The sequence below is a fragment of the Argiope bruennichi genome, chromosome 4, assembly GCF_947563725.1.
Source record: "Argiope bruennichi chromosome 4, qqArgBrue1.1, whole genome shotgun sequence".
Taxonomy (NCBI): Eukaryota; Metazoa; Arthropoda; class Arachnida; order Araneae; family Araneidae; genus Argiope; species Argiope bruennichi.
Genome location: NC_079154.1, coordinates 72,952,574 through 72,979,285, shown reverse-complemented (window position 1 = coordinate 72,979,285; position 26,712 = coordinate 72,952,574). Strand labels below are relative to the sequence as shown.

General features: G+C 24.2%; 1 protein-coding gene across 1 annotated transcript; it reads left to right on the top strand.

Annotated features, from left to right (window-relative positions):
- The first annotated feature begins 1,776 nt into the window (after positions 1 to 1,776).
- LOC129965986 (flap endonuclease GEN homolog 1-like) lies at positions 1,777 to 25,585 on the top strand. Its single transcript, XM_056080311.1, has 14 exons — positions 1,777 to 1,810; positions 2,955 to 3,124; positions 4,395 to 4,566; positions 5,648 to 5,737; positions 8,672 to 8,758; positions 11,224 to 11,405; positions 12,035 to 12,135; positions 12,566 to 12,753; positions 14,056 to 14,142; positions 14,285 to 14,424; positions 16,374 to 16,435; positions 18,247 to 18,369; positions 22,236 to 22,285; positions 24,673 to 25,585. Exons 2-14 carry the CDS (start codon positions 2,967 to 2,969, stop codon positions 24,823 to 24,825), a joined length of 1,593 nt encoding a protein of 530 aa, XP_055936286.1. The 5' UTR covers positions 1,777 to 1,810; positions 2,955 to 2,966; the 3' UTR covers positions 24,826 to 25,585.
- Positions 25,586 to 26,712: the final 1,127 nt, after the last annotated feature.

Genomic DNA, 26,712 nt, shown 5'->3' with positions numbered 1-26,712 from the left:
ATCATGATACCGTAATTTTAATATCAAAAATAAATTTTTGTTCGGTGCATTTTTTTGTTTAAAAATTATCTCTCTCTTTTACTGTGCTCATTTTTATACCCTGTAAATTTATAAAGGCACATGCTTTCGAAATGATGTTAAGTATCTCATTTGTAATAATAAAGGAATGTTAAGTATCTCATTTGTAATAATAAAGGAATGTTAAGTATCTCATTTGTAATAAATAATAAAGAAATGTTAAGTATCTCATTTACCAGAATCTTTTTTAGATTCAATTGCAAACAAAATAATAATAATAATAAAATGTGAATATGAATAAAATCCTTTCTCCTCCGTTATAGTAAAAAAAAAAAGAAAAGAAAAGAAAATGGTCTCCTTAAATTTGTCACCTATGGAAAAAAAAAACTATTTTGGCCTGATTCATCTGTCTTGTCTTCCTTTAGCTTGATGACATCAGCCGTTGCTTTCTTACACCACATATTTAAAAGAAAAAAATTCCAATTTAAAAACATTGTCTAGCTACTAAAAGCAAAAATGAAATTTCTGTTTTGAAATTAATAAAATTTTAATTAAATTAATCTAAAAGCATTGTCTTTTTTTTTTCTTTCATAACTTTAGCATTGAAGGAAGTGAATTTTTTAACAGTAATATAAAGCTTAATACAAATTTTGTTTATAATTAATTTTAATAAATTTATCAAAATTAGAGATAAAATTTTAGAATTGAGAGCAGAAAAAAATTAATTTTGTTCACGAGTTGTATAAAAATGGTATAATATGCTCATTAGATAATATTTGTGTAATAATTTTAGTGTGGTATTTATACTCTTTCTTTTTCGGTTGAAATATATTTGTATATATATATATATATATATATATATATATATATATATATATATATATATATATATATATATATATATATATATATACTGAGTAACATTAACGTTGTTTTAAGACAATACTCATATTCTTCAACCACCATCAGATGGCCTGTACGAAATCTTGACTGGTTTCGGTTTCACCATATTTCCATTCTAAACTAAAGCAAAAACACTTAACCATCAACAGATTGCCTATACTCTAAGCGTGTTAATTATGAAAAATCTTCTATAGAATCATATCTCGAACCCGCAACTCTCCAATCTTGAAGGCGAGATTTAATCCAAGATAACAGTACTGTCGGCGAATAAGCAAAAAATAATAGTTATATTAACAAATGGAGTTATCGAAGCGTAGGTTCTGGGAAGTAGCCGTTATAAAAATAAAATAAAATAACTGCAAAATTTGTTTAGTGCGATATTATTTTAAATTCAGGGTAATTATTTTGTGTCTAGTTTGAATCGCTCCTTTGCATCTTAAGATTTAAAATTAGAATATCTTAGCCTAGTTAATACAGCGCAGATGAAATTTTGACGTCACAGATTAATTATTTTTTTTTAACTCTAATAATCATATTTTGTTTATTTGTTGGAGAATGCAGCCCTTTCGTATATGATGTTCATCAAATTCTCTTTAGCTATTTTATTCGGGAACACATTTCACATCTTGCAAGTAAGAGATAAACAGGCGGAACTTCTCATCTATCTGCAGGATAATGTGCTTTTAGTAATTATATGATACATGCTATTGTGTTTTAAATGCATCTAAAACTACATTCTGTTAATTTTTTAAAAAATTTTCATTAATGCAAGTTATTTTATTTCGAATTATCATTCTGGAATATGTTCCCGCTTTAGCGCGACTGTATATTATAATTATTAGTTTTCGCCTGATTGGCAATAGCAGTAGCTTTATTTACAGATTTTTCGGTGGGTTTCGTTTTTTCATTCATCGTTTCTACACTTACTCAATATTTCAAGTTCTGGTTCGTGTTTTCATAAGTGCAAATAAAAATGCAATAAGAAAGGTTGTTTCCTTCAAATAAAACAGGAAGTTTTGTTATTCCACTATAATATGTAATTTTTGTTTTATTTTTACGGTGATAAAATTTTCTATATTTATACTGATTATAATAAAACTGTAAAAAAATAAATTACTTTTCTCTTATACAATGAGAAAATTTTCTATATTTATACTGCTTATAATAAAACTGTAAAAAATAAATAACTTTTCTCTTATTGAATCTTAAGGATTATATGAATGAATTATTATGTTTTAAGAATTATATGAATTGAATTTGTTATCTTTCTGATTATAAAAATTTCATAATTCAAATTAATTTCTCTGGAATTTGTCACAAAACACATGTTGAAACATTTAAAAAGTACTTCATAGCCTCTTGTTCACTTCTGCATTGTTTATATCCTCAATCTAAGAAAATCAACATAAAGGCATATAATCAAATGATTATATGCCTAATATTGTTACTCATTTATCTATAAATCTTTATCAATAAAAAAATGCCTTATATATATTGGAATTCCCCAATTAATTATGACGTAATATTTTATTGCATTACTTTAAAAAACAGATTTTATATTCCTCTGATATACAGATATGACACATTTCGGAGTTTTTGGAATCAAATTTTATTATTCATGAGATTTTTTTTCTTTTGTAATACTTCTATAATATCTTCAAAATCTGAATCATTTTTGTATAAATTTATTTATTTTATGTTTAATTAATCATGTTTATTTTACTTTTCATTGTTTATTTTTGTCACAATTAATTAGTTTATAAAGTTCAATTTTTTTATGTTTGGTTTCAAGCTTATATTATGTCTGGATATTGTTTGTAGATGTCTGATTTCATTTTTGTTTAAAATTATGACATTTTCAGCTATTATTCATAAGAGAATGTCAGTAAGTCATTATAATTTTTGTTATTTTTCCCTTAATTATAATCTTCACTGTCATTATTTTAAATATAAATTATTCATGTGAATCATGACAATAAACAGAATTTGAGTTTTGTTTAGTTTCAAATATAACAATATTTCTCTATATTTAGGCATTTGCAAAGATGGGGGTTACAGGACTTTGGAGTATTCTAAGTGAGCTATGTGAAAGAAAGGATATCAATTATTTATGTGATAAAAGAGTTGCAGTTGATTTAAGTGGATGGGTGGTTCAGGCTATTCAGTGCAAAGGCTTGAACACAGTAAAAAATCCTCATCTGAGGTAAGATCATTAGCAATTTTATTTCTATAAAGCTTTTAATCATTTAATCAATGTACAATCCATATTTCTTTATGTGTACTACTTTTTATTCCGAAACTAATTACCATACAGTAAAATTGTAAATACCTGTTGCTATAAAAATAAGTTCTCTATAAGTCTATGAAATATTTTCTAATGTTTTTATACTTAGATTTAGTCAAACTCAATTTTTAAAATAAATAGCAAACTTGATTTTGAGTGTATATTTGAATTCTCCATATTAAAATAGTTCAATTGCTTATAACATTTTGAAATTTTAAGTAAATGGTTGATGAAATATAAAATTGAAAATTTGAATTCTTAATCAAATGTGGCTTCCTGTTTGTTTGTTTTTAAATATGTTTCAAGATATGAGCAATCAGTAATAAAAATTAATTAATATTTATGTATTTTTAAAATATACATTTTTAATAAATTTTTAAATTCATGTATTGAATTTTTGAATAGAAATTTATGAAAATAATCTCTTTTAAAAAAAATGCTAAGATAAAGGAAAATTTGATATATATAACAGATAAAGTTTCATTTGGGTGCCAATTGCAGTTGAAAGGAATGATTTGAAAGATTTTTAATTAATGAAAAAAGAACACAAAAACCAAACTCTGTATGATGTGAAAGATTTATATAATATATAATAAAATATAATAATTAGTGTATAGTTATAATAATTAGTGTAGTCGATAGCGGATCTAGAGCCCAAGTACACCTTCCTTGTCAATATAAAGTATAAGAAAATTAGCCCAATATTATCTATTTCAAAAGCACTTATCTTTATCTTAAAGCACTTAATTAGCTTATCTTTTTATATAAAGAGAGTAAATTTCTTAAGAATCTGTTTTTAAAAGTAATGGTCAAAGCATACATTCTAATCATTTCAATGATTTTTTTCCCTCTTTTCAGTTTTTATAGTTTAATAACATTTAAAGGGATATTTAAAAAATTACATATAAAAGGTAATATAATTAGGCAAGCATAAAGAAAGCATTCTCATATAGTCCTCAGTGCTTATGCATTATAATTTTGTTTAATGTATTTTAAAATGCTAATAATGATATAATAAAATATAAAATGTTGCTTGTCATGTCTTCTTATTTTGTAATTTTTTTATAAATATATCATTAAATTATAATTTTTTTTTTCATCTTGGCAATTAATATGCCAAAAATTTCGTTTTTGTAAAAAATGCTTTTGCTTTTGATATTTTATTAATGCCCTAACATAAATGTTTCAGAAACTTGTTTTGTCGAGTATCTGCTCTTTTATTAAATGGGGCGCATCCAGTTTTTGTTCTAGAAGGTAAAATCCCTGATTTGAAGCAAGATACATACAAGAAAAGGAATTATCAAGGAAATAACAGCAGTGATAATGTATCAAGACCATATTTTGATAAAGTTCTAAATCAGGTATACATATTTTTTATTCTTTAAAAGTAAACAAATTCTGGCTGAGATTTTTTATTTTTAATTCATTATATTTTTTATTCTTTTTTTAATAATTTAGATTTTACAAAGAGATTTCATATATTTATTCCTTGCTGATACATAACAAAAATATATATTATACCATCTGAAAAATATATATCGCATCATCAGATAATTGCAATTTTATCCATGATCATTATTATAATTCTTGTTTAACCCTTTTAGGATTATTTTTTACACTAGTTAATTGTTGATATAACATTCTATTTAAATAATATATAAATATTACCATTCTTTGCATTAATTTTTTTTCTGTATATATATATATATATATATCTTAAATTTATCATAAAGTTTTTTTAAAAAAAACTGTAAAAAATGTTGTTTTAAGATTAAAGCATGTATTTATCTGATAAATAATAAATCTTAGAAGAATTTATTTGTATTTTTGAAAAATTGTTTAATTTGAATGGTAGTTTAAAATTTCCTTTTGCCTTGATTTTGTTTCAAGCATTTTGAAATAACTTATGGACATGGCAATAATATTTGAAAACATTTACTTTCTATAAATCCTGGCAAAATTAAACTGATTTTTTAATTATTAATTTGTATGCTTTCTTGATGCATTTTTCAAAATTGTTAAAATTTATAATCAATGAAATAATATTGATTAAGATTTTAGATTAATAACAGTTTTCTTTTATAATTGCATCTGCTGTTAATTTTGTTGTAATCATACTAAATATTTGGTGTGTTACATCAAAATTTTATTATATTGCACCATTTACTTTTTCATTGTTGTTGTTTGTTTGCTTAAAAGCAATTTTTGTTTAAGAACTTTAATCCATCATCACCCAACTTAATTTAAAGCTCAAAACTCAGTAAATTTCACTTAAATTATGATTACAAGATTAAATTGATTACTACTTATATATAGGAAATATGCATTCTTAAATAAATAAATTTTGTTTTAATTTAAACTTATGCATAGTGCAAGTGATTCATAAGTATTAATATTTCTATGTATCTTTATAGTGTAATTTTATGCTGTTATTGTATTTAGTGTCATGATTTGCTGAAGTCCTTAGGAGTACCCTGTATCAAAAGTTCTGGTGAAGCTGAAGCTTTTTGTGCATTTTTATGTACTAAAGGGGTAAATATTTTTTTTTTTTCAATCTCATATTCTAAAATTATTTAGAAATTTTCTTAACTCAGTTAATTAAACATAATTTTTTAAATAGTTTTATTTTGAATAATGTGTTATTCATAATTAATTTAGTTGGATTACAATTTTTTAAAAAACATTTATTATTTCTGTCGTTCAAAATTGATCCTTGCTAAATATTTTAACCTTCTCACTATAAGCCCAGCCCAAATGACTTCTATGATGATGGACTGCTTTAACTTGCAAATGCAGGACTTAAATGAATTACATAAAGGTGTCTTTGGGTGAGAAATGTCATCGACAGTGATGGATTGCTTTTGAAATAACTTCAGAAGATTATGGGAAAGATTATGCATTAATTTTGTGCTTGTTTTCAAAATAAGATTCTGAAATTATTTAAAAAATTTATTTTTTTGTATCAAATTTTACATTGATTTGAACGAGAAAATATTAAAATGTAAAAATACTGCAAACAAATTAACATTTTTGGGAAAAGTAAATTTTGAGAATTTACTAAAGTTGAATTTGTCTAAAATTTTATATTCAAGGCATTATTTATGTCATTTATGAATGTAGCTCATTTCTTGTAAACTGGATTGTCTCTTACACCAGGAAATAAAATAAAAAATATTTAATTATTGTAATGTAATGTATGTAATGCATGTATGTAAGAATGTAATTTTTTTAATGATTGGGCTTGATTGAAAAAATTCATAATTTTAAAAATGAAAATGATAATAACAAATCATGATAAGTTTTGTTAATAATACACAAGATTTTGAAAATTCACTTATTTTCATGTTTTCGATGCAATTTATAATTTTAATATTTCAATAACCTGATTAACAGTTAATAGATTAAATTAAATTTCAGTTTCATATGCAAGACACTCTACAGTTGCAAAATTGATAAAAAGAATGATTTCAAGAATCCATAATAATGATTTTGAAATAATATCACTAAGAAATAATTTAAATAAAATTGTTTCCTTTTAGCACATTAATGAAAGTATATCTTTAAATACTAGTTTTATTGAACATGTTACCAGCTAGAGAATAAAATCACCTCTTCAATTTGTAAATAGAGAACAAATTAAAATGTAAGATTAAATATAAATTATTCAATCTCTTGGCTCCATATAACTTCATTAAAAAAAAGACTATGTTAGAAGTTTTGGGACACAGCCTTTGAGAGGCCAAAATTTAAAGAAGTTTACATTTGAAGACATTCTGAAGTTTTTCGTGATTTGAAAAATATGAAATTTCCTGAAACAATCATTCAAATTTTGGGGCTTTTATTAAATAGTCATAAAAATAAATATTAGCATGAAAATCAAGAGCATCTATTTTTAACAGACGAATAAAAAATTTTAAAGAATGAAGTGCTTTAAAATATTTTGCCTTAAACATTTTAAAATATATACTTAGAAATATTTGATAATATCTGATGAATCTAATACAATAGATTTCCAACTATCTGAATATTCTTAGTATACATTGTTCTTTATTTGTTTCATTAAATCAATCAAAAAAAAATTTTGTTCTAAAAAAAATCAGTTATTATAAAAGACTTTTTAGTTGAAGTTTGATTAATCTTAAAATGTTTATTGTAGAATCACTGATCATGCAATATATGTATATAATGTTCAAAGATATTATAAGCATCTACTATATTTAATACATGTTTTCCTTTTAAATTAGTTACAAATTTTAATTTTCCATTTAATCTTTTTTTAAGTGAAAGTATATAGGAGGACATATTTCTGTGTGGTTTACTTACAAATGTTAGTTTATTTCATAAAAAAATCCATTCTTTTATTTTAACTATTGTTGCCCATATCTAAAAAAAAGACATGTATTTTGCACACAGAAACTCTCTATTTGTGAAAAAAAGTTTTTGCCTTGCTAATATAAAACCTACCATAAAAGCAATTGCCAAAGTGTGATACACTTTGGAGATTCAGCAATAGTCATAAATCTTCTAAGATGAGAAAATATTACATCAATTATGATATTCTTATGTTAATGTTTAATGTCTGTTTAAAAATAATTTGTATCTTATGGGGGTAATATTTTATGGAAAATATTTTTAACTGATTTTAATGCAACAAAAGTCTTATATTGTAAAAAAAGCTTGTTTTAACTTGTACTGAATGCATTCAGCAATGCAATTGTTAATTCTTAAGAATATTCTCTTAGTGTACTTCATTCACATGCTTCTTGTTACATAATATATACTTGCACCATTTGGAGCTCAAATGGAAACTGTATCAATCAATTAGTGACTCCATTATGGTTTTTCCACCCCTACCCCCTCTTGTGATAATGAGGTTGTCAGTAGATAGGTATATTGACTTCAGACTCCAAAAAACATCTGTATATAAATGTACTCAGGTTTTGACTGCTTTCAAGACTCAGTCATTTAAAGTTCTTTTGATCAAAATTTTCATTTTCACCAGAAAACTTTGTTTGTTTCTTGTGTGAATGTTTACTTTTTTTTTTCCTTTAATGTTTCTATGAGAAAATAAAGATTAATTACTAAACATTTAATCTAGATATGTCACCAATTATTGTAGTCTTTTGAAAGAAGCAATATATCAATTTCAGAAAAAAAAGGGAATTTTTTCATTTCCTTTATTACTTTAAACACTAGTGGAGAAACGAATATGGGGATGCATGTCAACAGTGTTTAAAAGGATTTACAATGACACTGTCCTTTGCCAAACTAAATTGATTGAGAATTCTTAGTATTTATTGACTTGTATAGCTTTATGGAATATACATTCTCATTTTGCTCATAAGTGATTAAATTATTCCTGCTTTGATTAAGTGTTAAGTTTTATTTTTTTAAATTTATTATATATCTTATCAGAGAATCATTTTGAATAATTGCTGAATTCTTCCTTTTTTTTTTTTTTTCCAGATTGTTGATGGTGTGATCACAAATGATAATGATGCACTTTTATATGGAGCAGATACAGTTTATAGAGATTTTTCTATTGATCCAAAACTAGGTAAATGGTTTTATTCAAATATGGTTTAGCATGGCAGAAATTGTTTTGCCGAAAGAAAATTCTTAATATTTAATATGCATTTCTACAATATTTTTTTAAAAATTATCTGTGCACCTTACCTGACCACAAAATGCTTTAAAATAAAATTTAATTGTACAATATTTTATTGTATAAGTAAAAATGCACTGTCACTGATATTTTTTAAAGAAAAATACAACTGCTCTATATAGCATGAATTTATCTATTATTGTAGTCTTCACATGATATGAAAGGGTAAAAATATTAATGGGTTCCATTTGTAAAAGAAAATTTAGCTATTCCTAATCCATGATTATTAATCACATTGATTTTATAACATCAATAAATGATTTCATATCAGATGATAGAAAGAAAATGGCAAATTACCTGTGGGATGTTTTATAATTTCAGAAATAGAAAATACTTTTTATTTGGAGTATTCGGAAAGGAAAACTTGTGAAATCTGGTAATTGAACTAAAATAGTTGAAGTTATGGTAAAATAACTTTGGTGGGTAGATTATATAAAGATTTTTACATATTCATAGCCATAAGTTTCTCTAATAATAAAAGTTCTTAAATATAAGTAATAGAAGTATGTGATTTGATGAAAAAGCAAAGACATTTCTTTAAATAAGGATACAAGTTGATGCAAAATATGCATATCTATCTATGAAGCTGTTATTGTATAAAATATTAAGATGCTAACAAAAACTACCATTTGATATTATTGATGATATTTTAAATGTACCTAGGAATCTTAGTAGAAGAACTTTAATTAGAAGTTCTTCTAGTTAACTAGAAATAACTTTTTAGCATCATTGAAATTGTGTGTAATAGATGCCTTTACAAAACCACATTAAAATTATTATGTAAATATATAATTTACAATAAAAATGTTTTGAAATAATGAGAAAACTAATTTATTATATTCAGTTTTATGTATATTATTGCTGAATCATTAAGAATTCATTTTCTTTCAACAGTTACTAGAGACTAAGTGTTTTACTATTTAATTTAAAACAATCCGATTTAAAATTTTGACCCTTGATGTTGAAATCAAAAGTAATCATCATTCTCCTTCCGAAATATTTTAAACATGGTAGTGTTCATAGGCTGACTTATTATCTGTAAATTGGGGCATCCTAAAATCATCTGAAATCACAGGGACTAAAATCTGTCATGTAATTCCTTCTTCAACAGTAAATAGTTAAGAATTTTACAAAATTTTATTTAGACTTTTAATCAATTATAAGTTAATCATGTTATTACTTTTCGCTTGACAACTTTGCAACATATTGTCACACAAGGACCATTTTTAAAGAAAAACATTTTAGTAATAATATATTTGTTTTTATAAAATTTTTATTAATTTTTTCAATTTTTAATTCAGAATTTTCTTACAATACATTTTTTATATTAACCTTATGTAACTAAATAGATCATGAATAATTAGTGTGATATTGTAATTTTTCTCAGGTCACTAAGCAAAAATAAATATTGCAGTTTATTACTAATTAATGTTTTCATGTATTTCAAATTTGATTTTTTTTTAACATGATAATGGTTTTAGGTAGTATTTATTTTGTAAATTGCAGTGTTGTTTATGCATAGAGTGAAATTAGCTTGTGCTATCAAGCAGACAAAGCAAACAAAAAATATTATCATTCTGCAATGCTTCCATCTAGACATAAAAATTTCTTTAATATTTTCTCTAGTAGCTATAATCACTTTTATCTTATCACTTTTGTTAAATCAGTTTTATCAGTTATTAGAAAATAATATTTTAATATTATTATTCATGCAAAGAATGGAACAGGTTTAATAAGATTTGTTCTTCAAGTAAATAAGCAAAATATGTTCCATTCAATGTATTTAGGTAAAACTGCATATCTTAGTATTTGTGTATTTTACTCAATTTTATCTCTTTTTTTAATTTTATGGAGAAATTAAATGGATTCAGTTCAGTACAATGAAAAGAAATTATTTCATGATCTGCCTTGTTACCACTTGAAAAATCTATCCTGTATAAATCTTTATGCATATTCATATCTAATTAAAGTGAAGGAACAGATCTTTTATTTATGAAATATGGTATGGTAATATCTGATTATGAAGATTAATGTTTGGTTAAAATATGTGAACAAGTCCATTATTTATGAAAAAAAGTAATTAATATGCTGATTAATATTCTGTAATAATAATAATATACTAAGTAATAATAATGAAATAATAATAATTACGATTTATATACTGTAAATTGTTTATTATGGTATAAAACATATGTAGATATTGTATTTGTAAGTTTCATTCCTTAAAAATCCAATTTTGACATTTTTCATAAAAATATTTATTTTATAGATTAAATTTGTTTTTTGGTGTTTCAAAACAGACTAAGAATTATTTCAGATCTGCATTGCAAAATTTTTAATTCCTAATTTTTAGGATCCCCATATGAATATGTATTCTTTGAAATCAGAAAAAAACAAGCTGCAGTTGAATCAACAAAACTTAATAGCATTAGCATTACTACTAGGATGTGATTATGTAAGTGGTGTGCCAGGAGTTGGTAAAGAAGCTGCTTTGAAACTTTTCAAAGAACTTGAAGGTTGTGATCTTCTGCAAAGGTACCTTTATTGTGCTTTATATGAGTGAAAAATTATGTAATTATTATTTTGCATTTTAATTTTTCCATTTCTTTCTTCATTGTCTCAATATTCCAAGGAATCCAAGCAGTTATATAACTGCTCAGATTTTTTTTTTTTTTTTTTTTTTTTTACCTTTCTGACTTCAGATTTTACTATTCAGATCACAGTATATGTGGTAAGTATACCAAGATGTGATGCTTTAGCTGAATAGACATTATCTCCTAAAGAATGCACATGTAAATGACTGAAAGTTTTAAGTTTTTATTCTTGAAAACACACCTCTGAACATTTTTTCATTTCCTATGTATATAAGGTGTTATTATGACATTTATGCTTATTTCCAAAACAGTTTTCTTTATTGTTGTTGTACATTTTCTGCAAATAAATAAAATACTGTAAAATAAAAGTAGATAACATAAAATCTTTATTTTGTTATAATCCTCTGTTGTTATTTTCTTTTGAATAAATGAGTAAATTTATCTTTGAAAAAAAAATACCTTAATCTCTTTATGAATTGTAACTCTATTATTATGACTTTAAAAATGTTAAGAATATTAAAATGCAAAAATGCATGCTAAGTAGGGAAAATAAGTCTTATTTTTTAAAAGATTTCAGGATTGGAAACAGAAAAGTGAATCTGAGCTTTTTCCAGGATATGAAGCAGATGTAAAAAAGAAAGAAACTCATTGTACACGTTGTTCCCATTTGGGTAATTTTTTTGTACATTTTACTTTTTTTATAAATAAATTTTTTTATTTTATAAATTTTTTTGTGTTTTGTCATTTGTAGTGTCTTCAGATATTAAAAAATTTAAATTAAATTAAATCTAAATTTAAGATGTCTAATCTAGAATTAACTGTGTCATCTTAATTTTCCTTAACAAACAATTTTCAAGCATATTAAAGTTTATTATTTAGTGTTATTTAAAGAGCATTAAAGTTAGATGTCCATATAGAGTTAGTTATCACACAGTTATCATTAGTTATACTTATAAATTTATTTTTGTTCTTAAAATACATAGAAACATTTAGAGAATATCGTAAGTTTATTCATTTGATTTTCATTGGTTGAATGAAATGTGTAAAATTATATATATATTACTTTACACACTACATATATAGATATATTATTGTTTTCAGGATCAACTACAAAGCATAAGAAAGAAGGATGTAACATGTGTGACAGCAAAATAACTTGCTACGAAACTGATCCAGAAAATCCATGTAAATGCAACTGGCATAAAAACAATGATGTTAGACAAAAAAAGAAAAATGAACTCAAAGTGTATGCTGCTGCAAAAAACATATCTGACTTTCCTAGTGCTAAGGTATATCTGTTGTTTTATTATTATTTTCATTTTTTTATTTATTTATTTTTATATAACCTTATGACCTTTATGTGAAAATAGTTTTCATCTGCTAAATTATTTTTTCATAATTTTAATATTTTTAAATACATACATTTTTTATTCAGCTATTGAGCTTTAGTTTATTAAGTTTAAAATTAGTCATTATTTTTACTTTGGTATTGTCAGCATAAAGATCCTAGACATGTATTTTTCAAATCAATTCTGCCCAAGAAATTACATTAGTTTGTACAGGAAGATCTTACATTTCTGCTCAAATAAAATATTAATTTAATAATTAGTTAATTTATATCTGAACAAAAATGAACTGCTAATGAAATTTGGTATATAAAATTACTTCATGTAAAATTTAAAGTTTATTTAAAACTATTACCCTGGCTCCATTATAAATTCACAGTTCAATTTTATCTTATTTTAGAGTTAATTAATTGTTACACATTAAATCAAAAAATTAGTAAGTTTACATTATTACTTACAGAACATTGTTAATATATTTTGTATTATGATAAATTGATAAATTTTTAATTTATCAGCTTTTGAAAAAAAAATCATTTTAGATTAAATTATCTTACCAAAGCTCTTTCAAGCAAATCTCTGAAAAATATTTGACATTGTTTAATTCTCTCATCAGACTTATCATTTTTTTTCTGTAAATTTTTTTCATTTAGTTTTAAAATGTTTCTTATCTGATTGCAGTTATCAATTCTGTTTTATTGCATATGCTTTTTTGTGTGAATTCATTAAATATGAAATAAGTTTTATACAACATAATAAATATTTTTGAAGCCTTATTTTCATTTTTAGATTTTATTCATGTAAATAAATGTATGAGATCAAAAATATCTAAGCTTATATTTTTTGTAATATCTCTAAATTGTTGTTAGTTTATTTTTTAATTCAGAAACTCAGCAAAATATAAAATTTTGCATCCTATAAAAATGTTGACTCTATGATTTGGTTTTCTACTTTTCATGAATATCATTAGATGATTTTCTCTCTGTTTTATAATTTCCTATTAATAATTTAAATTGAAAATATTTTAGTATGAAAATTATTTTATTTTTTCGCCCTTCAGTTTGCATGCTTTTTTTTTCTGTAATCTAAAATCTACACTAAATATCCCAATGCTTTTTTTAGTAATTGCCTCAAAATATATATTCTTTCTACAATTATTGACTTTCAATGAATAGTTTATTTTAACATATCTTTATTTATTATCTTTTTTAATTACGATGTTTCCATTTTTCACATGATAAATTATAGGTTATTGAAGAATACATGAAATTTAATGATGAAATTCCAGATGAAGATTTATTAGACTGGCAATGCCCAGATTTAAGACAGTTTCAGGTATGTACAATGTGTTGATATTGCAAATAAATCTTCAAGATTATTTCTAGCTTCACTTTTTCTTATATTAGGTTTATAATTTTTTTATACACAAGTTAATCATGTAAATTATTTTTAAATTATATTAATACTTTTCTTTCAGGACAAAGCATTCCACTACTTAGGTTGGACTTTTCAACATAGTTTTGAAAAATGTTTCCCTATCATCACATCATGGCAACAGTTTAAGCTGAGTAGAGGCAATCACATCAATGAGATAACACTGTTGTATAATCCCATTCAGTATGTATTCCCTTCTTAATTTAAATTTTTCATATTAAACTGAAATATAATATTGTGAAGTACACTTATCTGCATAAAAATAAAGAAAAAAATTAATTAAATTAGATGTTTAATTTCACTTTTTTACTGTAACATTTTTTTTATATGAATATATCTGTTGCTGTTGAATTATGATTATAAATTATTGTATGAAACTGGTTCGGAAATTTATGAGGTCATTAAATTGATTTTGTTTATAATTCACATTTTGTTCTTTTATCACATTCATAAAATTAATTAGTCAGATATAATATGTCTTTGAATAAATGGCATATATTGTTGCAAAAGGAAGATTTGCAAATAGTCAGTGTGGCTCAGAAGTAAAGTATGCACTTGCAAAGCACAATGTTGGGGGTTTGAATCATAGCCATATCACATTACATTAAAGTTGAACTTTAATTTAAATTTGTTATTCATTTGTTAATGTTCTAGAACTATCTATAACCTTCTTTATAATTTTAGATTATTCTGTAAAGGTATAAATTCTGAGTTCCATAAGCAGTGGAGTCAGTTCTTCACCTGTATGTTAAGCCTGCATGTTGCTTAAAGTTAATAAACATGATATAGTGTTACATTGTGACCTGTCATTCTTTGGATCTTTATGGCAATATATTTTTATAACATATGTGCCATGTTATAGCATTATTTATATTTTTATATATAATGCTAAAGCAATTAAATTCAATATTTTTATAATTTAATTGCCTACTTTTTGCTATCACATTTGTAATTAAATGATATTTAGTTTTATTTTATTTTTCACATTCTAGAATCATGCATATTATTTGGAACTATTTTTTTTCTTAGGTTTCTAACTCTGATATTATATATATAGAATGATATCCCTAAATCTAAATTAAATCCTAATGAATTTCTTAATTTTTATCTTAATTTAGCTCATATTGACTTCATTCTAAAATATTCTCTTATTTCCCGATCCAATTCCATCTTTTTTATTTAATTAATTCTACATGGGCTCCAAAACTGCTGAAATCAACAAGTTCCCACACTTCGAATAAAGTGATATAAATCTGCCAACCTAAACAAATTCTTTTAAAAGATACCTATTTATCCCTTATCTAAGTAGATGCATGTAAAGAAATTCCTATCAGAATCTCATGGTATATAATCAGTGGGAAAATATTTCTGTCGCTCTTTTCTCTTTCACTCTTGTGTTGTGATGTAGATTGATGTATCTTGTCACTTTTTGCTTGTACATAAATTATGCCTCCCAGGATGGAATAAAGCAAAGTTTAAAATTTCAAAAGTGTCTTCTCTCTTTGGCCATAAAACTACTAAAAAATGTATGTGTTTACATTATAGATATATATATACTTTCCTACTGATTACTGGTTTATTTGGGATAAATGTTGCTCAACAAGCAACATCATCTATCTCAATGTTACAATAAAATAGAAAAGAAAAAAAATTAGATTCTCACAACATTGTAATGAATTTGGGTCATTTAAAAATTTAATTAAAAATCGTATTTTAACTAAATTAACATCACTGAACATCCAAATTAAAATGTTTTCATGCTAAGAAATAAAAGTATAAATTTTTGCTTAGAGGTAATACCCAGAAATAGCAAAAGTACGTGAATAAAGGATTTATTGAAACTGAGAAGTTGGTTTTATTTTAATTATTGCAGTACAAAGCATTGTTATAAACTGCATTTAAAGTAAAAGTTGCAAAATTAAAGGAAAATTGGTTGGCAATTAAATTTGTATCATTAAAAAGATAATTGAAATAAGTAAAAATGCTTAAATTTAGCTTAGTCTTTATTTAATTAAATGTGTTAAGAATTAATTTTGAAAATTAGTTGACTTTTAAAGACTAATAAGACTTTTAAGACTAAGAAATTTTCATACTTATTTAGAAATGCTTTAAAATCTTGAAATATTTTATAGAATTTTGAAAGCCTGTACAGTCAAAGGAGAAGATTGTTTAAAAGTGCAATGGGTGCCAGTAGGTAAAAATATCATTTTACTTTATTATTCAGTTTTTTGGTTGATTACCATCCATTTACTACCAATGCATTTACTAATAATATTTGTAAAATGATTTTTATAAACTCCAAATTATAATAGATATCTAAGTCAAATATTTTAGTAGCTTTTTACTTGCTGTTTTTATTATATGCATGAACCTTTTTAATTAATTCAGATCACGTGGCATCATAAACAAAAATGTGCATATCATATCCAATTTCATGTTGTCTTACATGATGCTGTATGTTTAATTTTATTCCCCTTGCAAATCATATTTGATTATAATTTATTAATGGTGTTTTACATTTTAATAGATTTTATGAGGGTATTAGCTGGATTTAAATATGTTCGTAAAAAATTAAATAGAAGGTATAATTATTGAGCATGTGGCATATATTACTTCATATTCTCAAAGTCTTTCTTAACAGATTCAAAAAAAATTGAGGAAAGCCAAATAAAATTCCTTTCTTCCTAAAAATTTGCAAAAATAAACTTTTTTTTTTTTTAATTCCTTAACAGGGAGGAAAAAAGCATATGATTACATATTTTTAGAAGCTGTAAAAATGATTAGATTTGCATTGTAACAATGAAAAGATGTTTTCACCAACTATACACAAAAATATCTTTCAAAATTTGCTAAAATTGAGGAAATTATTGTATGACAGCTAATTTAGTAACCTTCAAAATTTAATGCTTTGGATTTTCTTATAATGGTGTAAAAAATCATTATTGGGAAGGGGTGTTTTATTTTCGATTATCAACTGAAACAATAAAATGCTATTTGATTTTTAATTAATTTTTTTGAAGTTTTTGTTTAAAAATCACCTTGAAATGCACATTAACCCTACCCCCTCTAAAATATGTTTGGACCAAATTTGATAGCTCTAGAACCCAAGATCTGCCTTGTACAGCATCAACAGACAAATAGATACTCACAGAGAGACTTGTTTTATTTCTTACTCTACCAATCACAAAAGTGAATTTGTTTGTAATGGAGCTGACTTTTGGACTTAAAAGCTATCAAATTTGCTAGAAATATGCATTGAAGTTTGAAAATTTTCATCTCAAGGTGATATTTTTTTGGGAGGGAGAATTCTAATTAGAATTTAAATTAATCAAAAATTAAACAAAATCTATTGAAAAAAGGCATCTAAAATATAAAATACACAAATGATGTTCTGTTGATTGTATATTAACTACATACCAGCAATTAATCGCCAAAGATTTCATTCTAATAGTCTGTTTCATAATTATTATTCACCAGTAGCATGTATAAATACATTAATAATGTATAAATACATTCATTAGAGAGTATAAAGAAAGTTCTTAGGACATCATTCTCACTCATTTATTATTATAATAAAATTGTGATTATTTCCATAACTATTAAAAATATTTTTCCTATGTTTTTCTTCCAGTCTTGATAATAAAAATATGAGAAACTGGCTAATCTTTCCCAATTTGCATAGCTTCTTTTTAAAGCATACTTTTAATAACAATTTTGAATTTTTCTTATGATTGAATTTAAAGTTTAATTTCAAAATTCAGTAACAAAATTTAATTATTCTTAAAATTTGTGAACGATAGCACCCTGACATGATTTTGCATTTTTAATCAGAAATATTTTATTTATTTATTTATAATAATAAATATTACTTATTTCCGTATAAAAAATTTATTAAAGCATGCCATTTTATGTATAAATATACCAGATAATATGCATGTTATTTTTATGTATTAATCAGCATTTTAATTTTTAAAAACTATAGTCATTTTTGTTCTTTATTTTTAGATGGTGATAATTCTTCCGATACAGATGAAGAAAATTTCTGCGCCATAGAGTTTGAAAATAGATTCAAGAAATCATATCCTAATTTAGTTGATGAGTATTACTGTTCAATAGAAAAATCTAAACGTAATTATTTTTTGTTTTGAAATTATGTAATTTATGACCAGTATACTATATGCCATTTTGAAATCTTTTGAAAAAACTAAACTGCTTATTTCAAAAATAAGTTTTATTTTTGATATTTTTTCTTAATATTTAGTTAGCTGTAAATTATTCATACAAAACTTTAAATGAAGTTTTAAAAATTTTATTTATAATTTATTGCTTTTGATTAAGGTTATCTATATTTTTAATTTTTAATAATAAAATTAATTAATTAATTAATATACCATTTTTTTAATGTATTATTCAATATAGAAATATGCATTATATATCATCTAACCAAATCTTGTTATTAGTTTTATTGGGTTTTCCATAATATTGAGTGTGTAACAAAGAAAAAGTATTGTTATCCCACTTTAAAATCCTCATCTAGATGCTGTTTATAGAAATATCTTCATCTTAATCTTAAATTATAATTATGTACATTTTTTCAAAATATCCAAACACAAATTCTCAATGTCATTTATAAATTATTTTTAATGAACTTCCAGCGATGAAGGAAACATGAAGTGTTAAGCATATATCTCATTAATTTCTCCATAAAAAAAAGCAAAAGTTTTAAGAAGTTTATGTCTCACTGGATAACATTCCACTTATGTCATATTAAATAGCTTCTGTACATTTTTTATATATGATAGATATCTGTGTCATGTTTTTCTTTGAACAAAAATTTTTGATTGCTTGCTCCAATCTTAAATACTTTAATATAATTTACTTTTCAAAGTTTGTAATTTTTAGTGCTTCCAATGCCAAAATATATATTATGCTACTTTTCATTAATATTTAGTAAGAATTCTTCTTATCATGATGCTTGTGAGAAAAATGTTTTACTTCCAAGGCTTTATGTTCTTTATTACTTATATGACAAATTTATTATTCCTAGTGCCATCAGTGAATTATTTATTTATTGCACTTTTTTGCAAGTACTTGATATAATCAGCCACATATTAGAGAATCTCATTGCAGCAAGTTATGAGTTGATGGATCATATTTTTTATGATTCTATTTTAAAAGTTTCTAGTTATATTATCATGATTTTTAAAGATTGTTATGTCATTGATCCATCAATTTAAATTAGTTAAGAGATTATCTTTTTTTTAATTAAAAGTTCACATATTTTGAATAATAAAGTTATATACATGCACTGCTATTTTTGCTTGATCAAGGTGTGAAATAGGGTTTGATGGTTTAAAAAAAAACAGTTTTTAAAAGTAAATTTGTCACGTTTGAAAACCGGTTTTTAAATTAAGAAAACCGGTTTAAAGAATTCATATTACTATGTAAAAATTTATATGATTTGCTTTGCTTTACATTCTATGCAACGGACAGCAAACATATTTTTTCAACATTGTGAATTGCGTTGGCCAGTGCTTGTGCATTTTGCACTGTACATTTATTTTATCTTAGTACATATACATATGTGCAATCTATCATGAGTCACGACAGGTTCGCTTAATATTATAAAGTGAAAATTGGAAACAAAAATATAAAGTTGTTATATTTGATAAAAATAATGTAAATATTATGATTCTAATTTTTATGTTTGTATTTTCTATTTTACATTTTAAAACTTTCATTTTGTAAAATAAATTTCTTCTCTCAAAATTTATTATAAAATAAAAACTTTTTGCTTCTATCTAATGGGATTTTAAATAAAACACAATGTATTAAAATAATCCATATTTTCTTTCGCAACGTTTCGGCATAAATTATGTCTTTATCAAGCTTTGGAATTAGATTATTTTAAATTACATTAATATTAATAGTTAAAATAATAAAATTGTAAAATAAACTTCAAAAAAATTTATTTAATAGCTTTAATTTCATTTTGATAAAATCAGATAAAAATAAATAAGTTGGAAGTTTGGCATAATTTCAAAAAGTTGGTGATAGACAAGGCAAACTGCAATCATTGTAATAAAATGTTTAGCTGCAAAGGTTCTTCTACAAGCAATCTACATAATCATTTGAAAGCAATTCGTAAAATAATTATCAGAAAGAAATCAGAAACGATCGTCGAAGAAGAAAAGCCTTTATATTTCACTTCTTCAAACTAACAAACAAGTATTTTGAATTTTATGGAAGTAAAAAAGAGTACTTTAGAAGAAATTATATCAAAACTTGCACAATGGATGGATTTTCTATTAATAGCATTACAAATAGCTCATTCATACGAGAGTTTCTTCAACAACAAGGATATTCATTACCAAGAAACAACTTTAGAGTAATGGATCTTAATTATTTAAATTGGTGAAAATAATATAAATAAGATTTAAATTAATGAAAATTATATAAATATTATTTAAAATTTTTGGTTTGAGTTTTCGTTGTTTTTTGTAAGTAATATGTATATGTAATCTTTAATTTTTTTCAATATTTTGATTTTGTCTTTTGTTATTTTAAATAAATTAAATAAAATATTTTTCTCTATTCTATTTTTTGACAAAAATTCGAAAACCGGTTTTTCAAAAAGTCGGGTTTTGTACAAACTCTAGTGTGAAAGAAAAAAAATATTTAAATTGATTCCTACAACTGATATTTTATCAAGCTTCCAATAATATAAGAATAATTCCTAGTCATTGTTACGTTGGCAAATTAAAGCATCCCTTGTATTTTCTCATATTTAAAATTTTTATGTTTAAAAATAATTAGAAAGAATGTTCATTAATATTTATTCAAACAGATTTTTATTAGTAAAGAGCCATAAACTAGTCCTTTTTTATTTGCTTTTTTGAAATGCTTAATGTAGTTGAATCGCTGCCTCTTTTAATAAATTAAATAAGCATCAGTAATGTTCTGCTATGCATTTTACCAGCAGTGTAAAAAATCCTGGCATTCTATGGAATAAATAGACACTTTATTGAATGCTAGGCGTTTTTAGGCAAAGATTTAAATGCGAGAGTTACTGTACACTTTCCTAAACATTGTATATAATAGATAGGCATTTTATAGAAAGGCAACTGCTGTTTAAGCAAAGTATGAAAAAAAAGAGGTCATGATAATACTATTATTTAAACAGTTCTATTAATTTTAAAACAAAAGTGTACAGAATATCATTTTCATCATTTTTACTAACACGGTTAAAGAAGGTATGATTTTTTTTATGACATTTTGTTCATAAGTGTGTATTACTGGATTCTTTTAAAAATACACAATAGGTTACAGAAACAGAAATCTCTGTTAAGCATCTCATCATCATTTTCGTTTATTCCATCATAAAATGTAATCTCACCCATGTTTTTTGAAGCAGGTTTTTTTACTTCAGTGGAGATGTATTTAATATTTCCTCAGTTTGACATTCTATAGAATACCCAGAAAATATGTTTAATCACTTCATTCATTGCTAGCCAATTTTAGCATTATATAAAATGCTTGGTATTCTATAGAATGTTGGCTTTCATAAATTGTTGGTAACATATATAAAAGAGATGTTAAATGTTATTGATGATTCTGAATCTTCACAAGGGACTTATACTTACATAACCTGATTTCAAACTTATGTTACATAATTATTCAGATTTTAGGGTGATAATACATTTTTTTTTTATATTCATTTCTATTATGAGTTAGAAAGTAATTCGATTGAAATTTATTTTTCTGCCTAAATTACATTCAAAATAAAAATATAACTTATTCCTAAATATTTTATAATTTATAATAATTTCTATTACATATTAATGAAGTTCATTAATTAGATGCATTATCATTTTGTTTAAAGATCTATTCAATTTTGCCTATGTTTTGCAAGTATTTTGGGATTTTTTTAAGAAAATCTATTTAAAAATTTATTTATTATTTGGTTTCCAATTAATTATTATTTTCTTTTATAGCTCAACCAAAAACTAAATCCAAGAAATTAGTCAAAGAACAGAAGACAAAGGTAATATTAAAATATATACCATATCTTAGTAAATGTACTCCTCTAGAAATTCATGTTAGATCTTTTACAGTTGAAACATATGAGAGCTCTTCAGAAATGCTATTAATGGAACATTTAAAAATGGTTATTAATTAAAACATCACAATGTTTATTAAATTTTGCTAACAGTAAAGTTATTCCATTGGTTTCATCAGATGGGGCAGAAAATTGCATGTATCCATTTTCTAAAGATATCAATGATCCAATTACTAACAAATGGCATAGATTAAATATTCTGACTTTTTCCTAAATTCTATATTATTAAAATATCAAAAAATTCCTAAAATTTCAAATACTGACTCAACTATTGAATTTGCATGCAAGTCAAATGCTCAAAAAAAATTCAGCTTGCATAGGATTCACCTTCTTAAAAGGTATTTTTCAAGATGCATTGCCAAATTAAAATTAAGATTATCATTAAATAGAAAGAATTATGATTTTCCTAGAAGTTGTTATTGTTTGCAATCAAAATATGACGGAGTTATCTCATTTCTCTTTAAAATTTTTTTAATAATGCAGAATCTTTGGATGAAATATGTTTCAGTGATTGAAATTTGTCCTTAGATCAGTCAATAGATTTTTTTTTATATTAGCTCCTAATAAAGTCACTGTTCCTAAATTATTATATTCTGTAAACTAATAGTGATCTGATGCAAAGAAATGTGCCATATTTTGTGTATTCATTAATTATCTATTTGCATTGGTAATAATTGTAAAAAATCATTCTGTAAAAAAAAATCAATGGATGAGATAAGCTGTCTAATTTCAATCTTTCTGTTAAATTTTTTTCTCCAGTAATATTTAATTCTAGCAATGAATAATTCTAGCAATTCTATTCTATTTGATCACTTTAATTCAAAGTCAATTTTCATTTTTTTTTTTTTTTTTTTTTTTTGCATATTTGTTATTACTTTAACAACCGTTGGCAAACTTCACTTTTACATTTTACTTGAATGGATGCTAAATGAAAATTAAGGTCTCCTTTATCATATAATTCAAGTTATTTTACTTTTTTAAAGTCTATGAATTAAACATTCATGACTTACACTTTATAGTATCAATATACTATAGATCATATGTTTGTGAGGGGGAGATGGGTTTGTATAGAATCTGGATCTCTTTTTGTTTTGTCAGGAAATTATATTTTCTTTGTATTTCTCACCCTACAAAAATTGTGTTTTCTTCTTTCAAGATTTTGAGCTACAAGATGAATTTAATATAAAGATGCATCTATGAAATGTTTTTAAAATCTAAATGATACAAAATTTCTGATAGTTCTGCAATTTTTTTTTTAATATGGCCTGTATTTTCTGTTGATGTCTTTACAATGGCCAAATAGATTAATATCAATAGTCAATTGAAGAATACAAATTTTTCTCAAACAAATCGATATTAAAAGGTGAAACTCGATAGATGGTTGAAACTTAAGTCAGAAATTGTTCTACAATTGTACCTTCCAATCTAATCTTTATTTATAAAGTTTCAATACTGTTTGTGCCACTACCAAATACAAATTTTATTTTGTACTTTTTTTATGACTAAAAATTTATGACAATACTATAAAGGTGTAGATCTTTTTCTATCATTTCCTCATATACGAAGCATACAAAGAGAAAATTTTATCTTGAGATTTTGACAAATCTTCGTGATTTAGATTTCCCTGAGAAAAACACATTTTTGAAATTATGTTTGTAAACACAATAACCCAAAAATTTTTGAGCTAGGAGAATGAAATTCGACATAATTTTAACACCAAATTTTTTTAGATTTCTATCAGATTTTGAGAAAAATCCATTTACAAAAATTTTGTTTTAATGTAAGTGAATACAATAACTGCAAAATACAGAGAGATGGATGGATAAAATGTTTTACACAGACTCAATATTTAGAATACAAACCCATTTCCAGTTTTATACCAAAATCATGGAAGGATTGATAATCAATCAGCCTGTTCATTCTCATATAATTGGGTTTTCTTTTACTCTACTACAAAATGCAAAAGTTTCTTATGCTAAATTCTAAAAAATTAAAATGTAAGCTCTCTTATACATGGCCTTGCTTAAAGTCCATGATTTTATATGGAGTGGAAGGAAGGCTACACTTTTGTACTATGTGATAATGTTTTTGGAAAACTGCACCTTCTAATTTAATTAATTCATAGAGATTTGGCAGAAAATCATTGAATCACTACATAATAAACTACTGGATATTTTAAAATTAATTTGAAATAAAAACTAAGAATATAGCTATCAAAATATTGTACATATATTTATTTAAAAACTTGTGTATAATGTTATATCTTTGTAATATTATAATTCTTTTTTCTGTGTAATTTTATAAAATATTAGATGACTGACTTCTTTTCTGTTAAAACCAATACTGGATCTGGGAAATCAGAGAAAATTAATGTTAAAGATTCTGAGGATAGTGAAACAGGAACTCTAGAGCAAAATGCTGATGACTATGAACCTGATTGCAAGAAACAATGTTTAACAATATAATTTTATAGAACTTTTTTATATAATTTTTGTATTTACATCAAGTGTTATGTATTTTTTTTAATGTACAGTTGCTTAAAATGTATGTTTTATTCGGGTTTACATATTATATGTAATCAACCTTTATCATGATCATCAGTAATCAAAACTTCTTCTCGTATTCAAGAAGTTTTATTTGTAAATATTTTCTAAAATTAGCTAGTCATTTTTGGATTAAAATCAGAAGTCTCTCAGTTTATAAAAGCTTATTATTTTTGTAACATTTGTTCTGCTACTTCTTAATTTAAAATGTTAATTACTCTACATTGTTGAGCTAATACATTATTTTTCCATGTAAGTATTAAAAACAGATCTAATTTTTTAAATAAGTTTTAAAGGCATATTTTATCTAAAAATTGCTTATTTTATCCACATGAATTATAATTTGCTTTGAATATTCCACATTATTTCCAAAATGTAGGGAAGATGTGTGGAAATTTGCTTAGATTTTTTCTGTTCTCTGTAAACACTTAATTTGGCAGAAGTATAGTTTATTTCTGCTGCTAAGTAGTGTTATAGTTTGTAGCAAATTACTCTTTATAGGGAATATGACATCTTTTGGGGGAAGTAATCTAATTTATCTCAAAGTATAGTTGAAAAGGCCATTTCTGAAATGTGTGTTTGTTGAACAGAATTATGACATACTGAAGCATAGATGAATCAATAAAATCTGTCTTAAGATTTGCTTTGCCTGTTTAAATAACTTGTAATTTTATATATTCTAATTATATAACAATATTTTTTATTCATTATTTATTAATAGATAATGAAATTATCTATTAATAAATAATGAATAAAAAATATTGTTATATTTTTATATAATATTAATTATTTTATTCATTAATAGAAAAAATATATATTAGTATGTCATTATTTTCTATTTAAGGAATGATAAGATTTGATCTTCATGAATTAGTTTTGATCATGTTAAAATATATTTGTTAAATCAATTGATTTGTGCTAATTTTTATTATAGCAGCATATCATTACTTATGTGCATGATATTCATTAATATATTATTGCAATTGCATTTTTACTGTAGAAAGCCATATAAAATTTTAATTGTTGTCAGCATGCATTGGGAGTGGATGAGTATGTAAATATTAGCATACTTTAGCATACATTTTTCTCTGTTTTTAAATATTAGAGAAAAACATTATAAATGTTATAGATATTTTGCTTGTTCATTCATAATACATAGAGTTTCAAAATAAGTTTACATCATTATATCAAAATAAGTGTATATGAATCATGTATATCAAAATAAGTGTACATCATTTAATCTTTGTATATTTCATGATTAAAATCTAATTATCTACTCATTTCAAATTCATTTTAGAAAATATATTGTCTTACAAAGTTATGTATCCTGTAAATTTTTAAAATTTTATACTCTATTATTCTAATGAATATGAAATATATGTAAGAAATTTAATAATAAACAGCATCTTATTATTTTTTTTATTATATTCTTTTATCTTCAAAATTTATATGTAAAAAGTGGCAGTGAAGGATATCTGCTTTTTAAAATTTTAACTGTATTATGCTTATTCATTTATAGTATTGTATACCACAGTGTAAGAGCAGAGCCTGACTAAGGCAGGGGCATACGAGGCAGTTGCCTTGAGGCCCACATCAGAGGGGGACCCCCAAATTGAATAGAAACTTTATTTTATGTTTCCTTCTTTAATGAAATTTTTTTTAAACAAAATATCAATACAGTGTAAAATCTGTCAGTTTTATGTTAGCTTCTATCATATGAACACAAAAAAATCTATATTTCGTGAATCCATGGCTTTCTAGGGCGGAATTCAGCTAACTTTTCGCAATTATGATGGACAAATTTGGTCA

Coding starts and splice junctions, on each gene's coding strand:
- LOC129965986 (XM_056080311.1), top strand. CDS start 2,967: ATGGGGGTTACAGGACTTTGGAGTATTCTAAGTGAGCTATGTGAAAGA. Junction 3,125..4,394: donor GTAAAAAATCCTCATCTGAG/GTAAGATCATTA, acceptor TAAATGTTTCAG/AAACTTGTTTTGTCGAGTAT. Junction 18,370..22,235: donor TTCAATAGAAAAATCTAAAC/GTAATTATTTTT, acceptor TTTCTTTTATAG/CTCAACCAAAAACTAAATCC.